The 11268-nt window shown below is 58.7% G+C and overlaps 4 protein-coding genes across 4 annotated transcripts; 3 read left to right on the plus strand and 1 right to left on the minus strand.

Annotated features, from left to right (window-relative positions):
• LTHEOB_11893 (Extensin-like repeat protein) lies at positions 1 to 1951 on the plus strand (the record flags this gene model as incomplete). Its single annotated transcript, XM_035508699.1, has 2 exons — positions 1 to 620; positions 712 to 1951. Coding segments are annotated over 2 exons (1860 nt in total), but the record flags the coding sequence as incomplete, so codon positions are not given.
• Positions 1952 to 5644: 3693 nt separating this feature from the next.
• On the plus strand, positions 5645 to 6172 carry LTHEOB_11894 (ATP synthase; the record flags this gene model as incomplete). Its single annotated transcript, XM_035508700.1, has 2 exons — positions 5645 to 5738; positions 5820 to 6172. The coding sequence occupies 2 exons, from the start codon at positions 5645 to 5647 to the stop codon at positions 6170 to 6172; spliced, it is 447 nt and encodes a 148-aa protein (XP_035365463.1).
• A 2427-nt stretch (positions 6173 to 8599) lies between these two features.
• LTHEOB_11895 (Glycosyltransferase family 58) lies at positions 8600 to 10249 on the plus strand (the record flags this gene model as incomplete). Its single annotated transcript, XM_035508701.1, has 4 exons — positions 8600 to 8720; positions 8843 to 9087; positions 9289 to 9567; positions 9629 to 10249. The coding sequence occupies 4 exons, from the start codon at positions 8600 to 8602 to the stop codon at positions 10247 to 10249; spliced, it is 1266 nt and encodes a 421-aa protein (XP_035365464.1).
• Positions 10250 to 10385: 136 nt separating this feature from the next.
• LTHEOB_11896 (Translation initiation factor) lies at positions 10386 to 10864 on the minus strand (the record flags this gene model as incomplete). The annotated part of the gene is made up of 2 exons (XM_035508702.1): positions 10386 to 10488; positions 10554 to 10864. 2 exons carry the CDS (start codon positions 10862 to 10864, stop codon positions 10386 to 10388), a joined length of 414 nt encoding a protein of 137 aa, XP_035365465.1.
• Positions 10865 to 11268: the final 404 nt, after the last annotated feature.

Below are 11268 nucleotides of genomic sequence, written 5' to 3' on the forward strand. Positions count from 1 at the left end.
CCTCCTGCTCAGCAACCTCCTGCTCAGCAACCTCCTGCTCAGCAACCTCCTGCTCAGCAACCTCCTGCTCCGCAACCCCCTGCTCAACAGCCCCCGGCACAGCAACCTCCCGTTGAGCAGCCTCCTGCTGCCCTAATTCCTCCTGCAGAGCGGCCTCAGGCACAGCAACCTCCTGCTCAACAACCTCCGGCTCCATGTCCTACATGCTCCGAGTCGGTTGTTCAACAGCCTCCTGCCCAGCAACCCCCGGCACAGCAACCCCCAGTTGAGCAGCCTCCTGTTGCCCTGATTCCTCCTGCAGAGCGGCCTCCGGCACAGCAACCTCCAGTTGAGCAGCCTCCTGCGGCCCTAATCCCTCCTGCAGAGCAACCTCCGCAACAACAGCCCCCGGCACAACAGCCTCCTGCCGAGCAACCTCCTTACCAGCAGCCTCCTGCCGAGCAACCTTCTTACCAGCAGCCTCCGGCAGAGCAACCTCCTTACCAGCAGCCTCCGGCAGAGCAACCTCCTTACCAACAGCCCCCTGCCGAGCAACCCCCTGCTCAGCAGCCTCCAGCTCCATGCCCTACATGTTCTCCTCAGCCAACTACGACTTTAACGGAGACAGCTAAGGGGCAACCGTACGCACCTCCAGGAAACGCCCCTGCTTCGCAACCACCCGGTCCTGCAGGGCAACCCCAGCCGCCTTCTCAACCTCCGGCCCAAGCCCAGGCGCAGCCCGGCGCTCCGAAGGCTGCTGAAGGTAAACCTGTTGAGGCCCAGCCTGCTGGAGGTAAACTTGCTGGAGGAAAACCTGTTGAAGTTAAGCCTGCTGAAGTCAAGCCTGCGGAAGGCAAGCCTGCTGAAGTCAAGCCTGCGCAAGGTGAACCTGCGGAAGCGAAACCCGCTCAAGGCAAACCTGCTGAAGTCAAGCCTGCTGAAGTCAAGCCTGCTGAAGTCAAGCCTGCTGAAGGCAAACCTGCTGAAGGCAAACCTGCTGAAGGCAAACCTGCTGAAGCTCAGCCCGTACCACCGCAACCTGCCGCTGCGAAACCTGCAGAGGCCCAACCCGCTCCCGAGCAGCCGCAGAAGCCCGCTGAAGCACGACCTGCTGAAGCTCAGCCAGTACCGCCGCAACCTGCTGCCGCGAAACCTGCTGAAGCTCAACCTGTTCCCGAGCAACCTCAGCCTCCGCAGAAGCCCGCTGGAGCACAGCCGGCTCCCGAGCAACCTGAGCAACCTGAGCAGCCCGAGCAGCCCGAACAGCCACAGAAGCCTGCACAAGCACAGCCGGCTCCTGAACAACCTCAGCAGCCCCAACAGCCGCAGAAACCCGCAGCAGAAAAACCGGCTGAAGCAAAGCCGGCTCCCGAGCAACCTCAGCAGCCCGAGCAACCTGAGCAGCCCGAGCAACCTGAGCAACCTGAGGAACCTGAGCAGCCCGAGCAGTCCGAACAGCCACAGCAGCCCGCAGCAGCAAAACCTGCTGAAGCACAGCCGGCCCCGGAGCAACCTCAGCAGCCCGAGCAGCAGCCACAGAAGCCTGAAGAAGCGCGGCCTGCTGAACAGCCCGCTCCTGAACAGCCCGCTCCTGAACAGCCCGCTCCTGAACAGCCTGCTGCCGCGAAACCCGCCATGGCCCAACCCGCTCCTGAGCAGCCTCAACAGCCCCAGAAACCCGCCGAGGCCCAGCCCAACGCTCCCGAGCAGCCCGAACAGCAGCCCGAGCAGGCAGCTCCATCACCACAACCTCAACAACCGGCTCCGGCCCAGCCCGCTGCTCCAACGGCTGAAATCGGCCCGCCAGCAGAAGCAGCCGCGGCACCACCACCAAACGAGCAGCAGTCGCCGCCGCCGCCGCCTCCTCCTGCTGAAGAAGAAGAAGAAGAGTCACAACCACCCGGTACCAGCCCAGCACCTCCTCCGCCGCCGGCGAAGGAAGAAGAAGAAGAAGGAGAAGAAGGGGAAGTAGGAGAGGCCGTGCCCGTCGAGGAGGAGGGTGGTGTTAGCCCTTCGACGACGATGGAGACGGAGACGTCGTCGCCGAGCCGCCCGACGTCGAGCCCGACGACGGAGAAGCCCAGGCCGAAGCCGAAGCCGACGGAGGTGCAGCAGGGCGCGGCTGGACCGGCGATGGCGAGGCCGTTGGATGCGAAGTGGCTCGTTGCTGTCGTTGCGGGGGCGGTGGCGTGGGGTGTGGTTGGGTGATTGGGTGTTGTTTTTTTTGTTACGAGGTGAGTGAGAGAGTAGAGATGTGGAAAGGGAGGGGAGGGAATGGGGTAATTGTAGTCGGCTCCGTCTGGTATGACAGTGAGAGAGAGAGAGCCGGATTGGATTGCCGTTCACTTCTCCAGAGCCTCCCTTTTTATTTTTTTTTTCTTTCGACATCCCTTTATTTTGCCTGTGTAAGTATTGGTGTTGCGGGATGGTATCTATGGATGCGGGGAGTAAGAGCAAGAGGGATCGGTGTAATGTCGACGCTTCTGGTGCTCCACTTTCAGTGTGATGTGCGGAGCTATCATTTGTTTTCGGTGCCTCCTATTGGAGTGGGATGGAAGGTGGATGATTGGAGGACGTTGCTTTTGAAAAGTGTTTTAGCTTGGAAGCATCCTTATTTTGTAGAACAACGATATTAATATAGGTCACTCATTATTCTTCTTCCCTCACAATCCTTTTGAATAGTACTAGTGATGTGAGTTACCACGAAAGCGATGCCAGGCACGGTTGGACTGGTCGACGCGTCCGAATTCGAAGAGCCGACCGCCCAGGCGAGGATTCTTTATACACGGATAGCGAACGGAACTTGGTTGACATGCTGGATAAAGTGTCATCATAGAATCTTGTCATTACATCGCTGAGCGGGAAGGTTCCGGAGCAGGTGTTTCAACCAGTCAAGGTAACGGCTACTCCTTGACAACTTGACTGGGTAATGGTGCATGCCATAAGAGACCGGAAGGACCCTGCGGCGGGTCAGTGCAATATGCAGGGTTCAAGAAAAATACCGCTGTGTGACCGGTAGCCGTCCCGTGTGGAGCTCCATGCCAAAATTTCTGTTTTAAGACCAAGGGGCTATCGCAGCGCATCGGCTCGTATTATGGGCTGCAGTGATCCGCCTCATTGGTTTTGAGATGTGTTCGGTGGCCAGCCAGTCGATATTCACCAGGTTTTTGGGAAGTGTCGTATTGGACGGAGCGGGAGATTAGACTCTGGGGGCCTTCTCGCTGTATGGATGTGAGCTATCAACCACAGAATCCAGCCGTCCAGTGAGACAAGGGACCAAGGAGACACGGGGTTGGCGTGGAAACGATTTGGCGATATTGACAGTGCGGTTTGAAACAATGCAGGCATGCGGCGTGGAACAGGTCTCCAAAAAGTGAGAGATTGCGTTTCTTGATGGGAGAAGAGGAGCGAAAAGAAGCGCTCCTCTGGCATCTTTCAGCTCTTATGTGACTGGGGTACCGACTGGAGGTAACCCTGATCGGCGCTTGATAACAACGAAACCGGAGTCATGGGGGGCAGCTTCACACTGCCCTTCAGACTAGCGTCTGGGGGCAATGGGTACCGGATGATCATCGCTTCAGAAACCATCTTCGATTCCTGCACCCGGTTGCAAGTCGTTTCTCGGGGCGGCCAATAGGTCGGGAAATTGTCGTGCAACGTTGGCGGCAGGCCAAGAGGCTCCAGCACAGACGAATAGTGACGAGGCGTTTGTTCTGCTTATCTGCGGCTCTCCCGTCCGGAATGCAACGGTGATCATCAAACGACTGGCCTTGGACTGGCACTTTTACATTCCACAAACGACACTGGAAGGTGACAGTGGTTTGAATCTGAGCGATAGATGCAAGACGATAAAACGGCATGAATGCTGCCTAGAGAGTGCAGTAGATAAGGCGAGACGCATGTAGTGAGCAGAGCTGAAAATAGAGCAGGCAGGCGCTGCGGCCTGAGACGACGCGCATTACGAGCTTCAGGCATTGTGTCTCATCACACGCATCAAGCGGCGAGAAGAGGCGTGGTTTGAAACTTTTTCAGCCACAGGCGGCAAGCGACATTGGCCGTGGGATGGCGCACGTGGGGGTGTGCCTTCCCGTGGTCGGTCGGGCCTAGCGCAGACCAGTGGTACAGAAGTGATGTGGCGGCAGCGAGACCGGCGCGGTACAGAAGGTTGCCGCCCTCCTTTCCCATGCAGCCGGTTCCGGTGGTTGAGCAAATCAAGGGCTGACAGGTGCTGCGAGATAACACTGGACAGCTGTACGTCTAATTTTGCTTTGGCTGAGACATCTGATAATGATGACTTCACGGCAGCCGCGGGCGCAGCTCCGAGTGGCCGGGCGAGAGTTTTGGCCAGTGTCCAGAGCTGGGTCGCGGCCCCCCGCCCTCAGCCATTTTGTGAAGCGGGAAGATCTGGAGATCGTGGAGTCCGTGTCAATGGGGGAGTCTGGAGGCCCGCAACGACGAGATATCCAGCAGTAGAGCTTGAGAATTTTGTTCGCAGGCCGAAAGAGGTTTGGCGCGGCGAATCCCTGCTCGCGTCTCGGACCGACTACTTTTCCTCTTGTTGACCTCGCCAAACGACAACCCAAACCTCCGCCGACGACGTCACCACCCACCCGGTGCCGCGTGCCTTATCGACGCTTTCCGCTGCCCTCGGGGACCCCGTCACGATGCTAGCGGGCCCCGGCGGCGACGCGGAGGCCGCCCTCGCACACTTCTCCGATGCCGCGGCCGACGGGAAGCTGAAGCACAGCGTCAGCCTCATGGCCGAAGCCGGATCCAGAGCTCGACCCACCCGGGCCTTCCATCTGCCCTGAGGCTAGCGAGTAACAGGCTCCCGCTGACTAGAGCATGGACCCGCACTGACGGCCTTCAGACACGACGGCGCGCTGTTGCGATCGCGTCTTATCTCACCGAGTCGGAACTAACCGGGTTGCGCAAATTCGCCCACGCTCGAGCGCCACACTCCACACGAGCCTGTCCACCGAGCTGAGGACCGCGAGGCCGTTGCGATGGCAGCGGCGCGAACGACCACGCCCAGCGTCGCACAGTACGGCGGCCGCGCATGTCGTCAAGGATGCGCCATGCGGCGTCTGCATAGGGCTGCTTTCTGTGCTGTCGGCTGGTTGCGCTAGCCGCGTCGGGAAAGGCGGCACAGGTTTTCGTGACCGCCTGCCAGAAATTTCGGGTCCACGACATCGGCCGCAGAGCTGTCCGCCGCCGGAGGGCAATGCGGATGCCTTGCGAACGGCCGCGCTCTCAGGCCGCGACGGGCCAAAAGGGACCAAAGCCTCAGCGCGCGGCGGGAGGGCGCGCTCTTTATGTGCCCGTTGTGCGCCGTGCCAGTCATCTCGCCACAGCATCGCGGTGACAGGCCGACCGCGCGCTACCCGAGAGCAGTGGGCCTGCGGATGCCTGGCGCGCCGCGATTGGGCCGCGCTGAGCGAATTCGCCGGCGGTTGCTTGCAAGATCGGCGTTGTGTGTGCCCGGCGTTGCCCTTCCCAATGTGCCAGAGCTTGCGGCCACGGACCAGCCAGCGCCGAAGCTCTCCCTCGCTTTTTTCAATCCGGCTCACAAACTCTTCTTCTCCTTCTCTCCGACTCTTCATCGACCCGTCCATTCGAAGCTTCAATTCATCAACCAAGCTTCAATTCCATCAACTCCATCACAATGGCTGCTGCTCGCATCACCCCCAAGATGGCCACCCTTACCAGGGCCGCCCGCCCCGTCTTCCGCGCTCCCGTCCAGCAGCGCGCCTTCACCGGTACAGACTGACCTTCACCCTCGCTGCAAAAGTTTTCCATCAATTGTGCATCTCGTACTGAGTCAATTCCATCATGAACAGTTGCCAGCCCTGCTGCCAAGCGTGTCACTCCCTTCCAGGCCGTCAAGCGCCAGCAGCCCTCTGCCATCCTCAGGGCCGCTCAGTTCAACAAGCAGACCGCCCGCCCCTACAGCTCCGAGATGGCCAACGCCCTCGTCCAGGTCTCGCAGAACCTCGGCATGGGTAACGCCGCCATTGGTCTTGGTGGTGCCGGTATCGGTATCGGTGTCGTTTTCGGTGCTCTCATCCTTGCTGTCGGCCGCAACCCCAGCATGCGTGGCCAGCTCTTCTCCTACGCCATTCTTGGTTTCGCCTTCGTCGAGGCCATCGGTCTTTTCGACCTCATGGTTGCCATGATGGCCAAGTTCGTGTAAACGTCTGTCAGGGGATGATGGCATTGGCGACTGGGGTTCACGTTGGGTATCTCTGATTGGCATATCGGGCCTCGTGTGTCCGTCATTCGTCTTTGCTTTTCGAAACGAGAACAGGGGATGCAGTCATCGTGGTGGAATGGACACCCCTCGGTGGTTTAGAGCGATGGAAATGTACCTGTACGAAAAAATACCGCATAGAGCCATCGAACATCTTCGTGGTATTTGCTCATAGAAGGGATTCCTTTTTTCCATTTCCACTCGGCCGCATGTACCTTATAATCATGTAAATCAATGCCTCGGAACATGCGCAAAAGACAACGACGCTCCGACCACGCTCAATGGCCCGGCTTCGACCAAAGCTCTCAACCCCTCCAACCCGGCTCCGAATCGAGAGAGCTTGAGCTCGGATTGCGCAAGTTGAAGAGCTTTCCCCATATTCCTTCAGTGCCCCTTCCCCCGCAAAAATCGGCTCTTCTCCGCAATCGCAGTAGTGGACTGACAACATCCACCTACCCGAAGCGTTATCCTTCTATCTTCTGTCAAGTGTTGGCCCGTATGCCACCGATTCGTGTAACATGGGCACTACGCGCACTCAAAACATGCTAACGTGGCTGATCAGACACAACAGGACACCTAGACATACCGATGCGAAGTACCGGAGTAGCTTCATCAGGCAAATCGTCCGTCACCACTTCGTTATCTTCCACGAGCCAGATTGCTTCAGTATGCGCCGGGCTCGTCCTCTCCCTAGCGCCCATGACTTCAATACCTTTGGAAACTCAACCGGGGCTACGCAACGTGACCCCCTTGTCGATGTTTGTTGTGTGCCCAGCTTTGCTCGGGCACGTGGACGTATCGACGATGGCACACTAGAGCAGCCAAGCGACGAGGAGCAGGTTATCGTGACTAAGGTCTTGCAGCTGGGCCCGTATGTCCGCTACTCGCACGTGCGAATCATCTTGCCTGTCCGGACGTTCTGCTCCGGAACCGGGCGACCAGGCCTAATGATCCTCTGCGGCGTGGAGTGGCGTGGTGAGTGGGCACCAAGACGAAGCAGTTGGCTGATGACGACTCGACGACGCTCGCCCCACGTGTCAGCTGTACCTTCTGAGCCCCATAAATATCTTTTAAAAAAATAAATAAATAGAACCTCCATATTTAAAGCACTTGGCCGACCACGAGCAATACATTCAAGCCGTGTAGAAGCAGCATCGCAGCCCCCCCGACTGGCTCGGAAAATGACTCGCTGGCATTCCGTCGCTCGCTCAACGCAGTCAAACTCGTCATTTCGAAACACTACGCCTATAGGCCCATCGCTTTCCGAGATAACTTTGTTTCGCAGAAGCTCCGTTCCCTTCGCCCTCGGCTTGCGGTAGTCCGACAGTTCTCCGAGATTGATCCGAAGACGATTGCAAGGTCATGTCGTTGAAGAAAGGTGTGCTCGGCAGCAGGCATTATCTGCACGGTTAGACATGGAATAGCGGCGCAGCCGAACCGGCAGCCTGGTAAAGTTTATCTGCTCAACAGCTCTTGCAGCGCGGCGTGAAAACCGTTCATGCGGCAGAGCTGGGCCGCTGTAGGGATACTTTCGGCGGCTTTTAGGACACCATGATGGACGACGCTGGTCGACTTGACGGGACTTTCACGCAGTGCAACCGCAGCTGGCGTGCGTGCATTCGCATGCGATCGTGTCAGAGTCGCGGCGCTGGCATCATTCTGGGCTATGAGAGTGCTTGCAGCTTTGTCAGTGCCGTGTCTTGATCTATTTTCGCCGTTTACGCGTCGCGTTCACAGTGCAGTGCATCATTTCCTGTTTCTAGGAGTCCGAAAGTATGTCCCTCCTCATGCCCCATGTCCGAGCCTGGAGCTATGAAATCAAGGAATACGTCATTTCTCATCTCACTTCTGAGGTGCAGCACGCTTTCGGTCAAAGCAAGTCTCAGGGTATCAGGGTCTGGGGGTCTCAGGGTCTACGGCTGTAAGAGCAGGGCCCTCACGCAGAATGCCCCTGCCCTGGACACCACGCTGCTCTGCAGAACGATGCGGAATCTGCGACAGCATTACAATACAAGCCGTCTGAACTCGCTCCTCAGCAAAGAAAAGCGCCGCACAGTGCCAGGAGCTGCGAGGCGGAATGGTTGCGGGCGGGCTTCTGGCAGTCCCCTGAAGCGCTAGGACCGGAGTTAATCGGTGGCCGCATCCATGAACGCAGAACACCACAAGTAAATCGATATAATATGCCGACTGCCAATCACTCCTCCAATCTTGCGCCTTGCAACGCCGGATTGCGTACCACACTCCGCGTGCGCGCACGTGACGTCGCGATCTTACGTGTCCTCCGGCTGCCGAGTGAGAACGCAACAGTTTAAACCCCGAACTATCCCCCACACGGCGATTCGCCCAGCCGCCCCCCCTCTCTCCAGCAATATGGATCTCGTCAAGCAGGGAATCTCCATCGCCACCAACCCAAAGTACGCGCGATGGCTGTGCCCCCTGCTGCTGCTCGCCGACGCCGCCCTGTGCGGCCTCATCATCTGGAAGATCCCCTGTGCGTAACAACAACCAATTGCTCTCTCTCCCTGCCCAGCCTTGCCAAAACTCTTGGGATACAGAAAAAATGATGCTTGCTTGGCTGTTTTCCCTGTGCTGACGCCACGGGGGTTCTGGCAGACACGGAGATTGACTGGCAGGCCTACATGGAGCAGGTGGCGCAGTACCTGGCCGGCGAGCGCGACTACGCCCGCATCAAAGGCGGCACCGGCCCGCTGGTCTACCCGGGCGCCCACGTCTACATCTACCGCGGCCTGTACGCCCTCACCCACCAAGGCCGCGACATCCGCCTGGCCCAGATCGCCTTCGCCGGCCTCTATGTCGCCGCCTTGGTCGTGACCATGGCCTGCTATAGGCTGGCAAAGGTGAGCATCTCCCCTTGCCCAATTGGGATTCCAGTATAGTCCTATGCATGTCGAAAAATACTCTTGCGAGCCTTTCATCCTCACATGCCCTTCAAATCTCCTTTTCTTGCTATCATGATACTCTTGCCTAGACTCTTCCCCCCAGTATTTCGTTTTGCTCTTGTCCTCCCTTCTGCTATGGAGCTAATGTGAGCACCAAAGGTCCCTCCGTACGTCTTTCCCATGTTGGTCCTATCCAAACGGCTACACAGCATCTTCATGCTACGCTGCTTCAACGACGGCTTCGCCGTGTTCTTTTTCTTCCTGGCCATCTACGCCTACCAGAAGCGGATGTGGACCCTAGGTTCCGTCTTGTACTCGCTGGCCGTGGGCGTCAAGATGAGCGCCCTGCTCGCGCTGCCGGCCGTGGGCATCATCCTCCTGCAGGCCATCGGCAAGGATAGGGCAATCACTCAAGCGGGCATCATTGGCTATCTGCAGGTACGTCTGATGATATCATTCATTGACTCTTCTTCTTCCCTGGACTAATCATAATTGGCAGTTGCTCCTCGGCTTCCCCTTCATCCAGGTCAATGCCAAAAGCTACTTCTCGCGCGCCTTCGAGCTCACGCGCGTCTTCCTCTACAAATGGACGGTCAACTGGCGTTTCGTGCCCGAAGCCACCTTCCTCTCCCAGCCCTTCGCCATCGGGCTGCTCGCGCTGCACGTCGCGCTGCTGGCCATCTTCGCGCCGACGCGGTGGCTCAAGCCGGCGCAGCGGCCGTTGGTCGACGTGGTGCGCATGGTCTTCAGCCAGCCGCACGACCAGGTGCACATCGGGCGGCGCATCAACCCGCGCTTCGTGCTGACGACGATGCTGGGCAGCGTGGCCGTGGGCATGCTGTGCGCGCGCTCGCTGCACTACCAGTTCTACGCGTGGATCGCGTGGGCGACGCCGTTCCTGGCGTGGCGCGCAGGGCTGCACCCCGTCGCGCAGTACGCTCTGTGGGCGGCGCAGGAGTGGGCGTGGAACGTGTTCCCGTCGACGCCCGCCAGCTCGGCTATGGTTGTGGGCGCGCTAGCCGTGCAGGTCGCCGGCGTGTGGTGGGGGACGCGCAAGGATTTCGAGGGCAGGGAGCAGCATCAGCATCAGCATCAGCACCAGCATCAGCATGCCGAGTAGTTTGTCGTGCGCGACGTGCACACGCAGTTTACAGGCGCCCTTCTTTCTCTCTCTTTCTTCTTCTGAGCGGGGGATTAATAGGATACGTTCTTTGCTCTTCTCCCGGGTCGCCAAGTATGTGCTTCGCTTTTTCTGTTCACTCGTCGTCTTCAGAATCCGAGGGCGGCATCTTGCCAACGGTCGACTCCTCGTCGTCGCTGTCCTCGGGGTAGGCCGACTGCTTCTTGAACTCGGGCGGCCTAGAATTGATACAGGGTCAGCCGCTCTGCATCTCTCTTCCCCCGAGTTGTATCCATTCCCTTACCAGTAGCTCATCTTCCGCCACGCCTTCTCGTCGCGCACGACGTTGATGATCTCGCCGCCCAGCTTGTTGTTGCGCTCAGCCAGAGTGCCGGCGTCGATGACGACGTAGGTGCCGCGCTTGACCCAGATGGTGCTGCGGAACTTGGCGTTCAGCTCGGCCAGCGTTGTCGTCTTGTCGGGAAGCTCGACGGAGTAGAGGTTGTTGCCCTCGGCCTTGGACACCTTTGCGATCGTCTGCGCCGGCGTCAGGGCGTCGGGCGGCGTGAGGGTTTCGGCCTCGACGGCATGGAGGTTGCGCTTCGGACGGCCCATGGTCGTAGAGAATCCTTTTTTTCTTCTGGGTGTGTGGAGTCGGGATGTGACGCGGTGGTTCGGTAGTTTGTTGTGGGTAACTTTTTTTCTCGAAGGTACATGGGGTGGGATCGGCGCCCGGGCCATGTCTCCCCGTCCGTCTCGCGTAGGCCTTTTCCTAATCGGGTAATACTTCGCACCCTGACTGCCTCCTCCTAACCGCATCCAACAACGCGCTCCGGCTCTCTGCATGTCATGATGCATCCCGTTGCCCCGTTATCTCTGCGTCCTCTCCGCAAATTCATATCTGACCAGTCCCGCCCAGGTCTGCTCCACCCTGCCGTGCCACAGTCCACCTCGATTCCAGACCTCCTGTACACACCTGCCCACGATTTTTGCCATCAGGCGGTCTATGATTCATAGTT

The sequence above is a fragment of the Lasiodiplodia theobromae genome, assembly GCF_012971845.1.
Source record: "Lasiodiplodia theobromae strain AM2As chromosome Unknown scaffold_55, whole genome shotgun sequence".
Classification (NCBI taxonomy): Eukaryota; Fungi; Ascomycota; class Dothideomycetes; order Botryosphaeriales; family Botryosphaeriaceae; genus Lasiodiplodia; species Lasiodiplodia theobromae.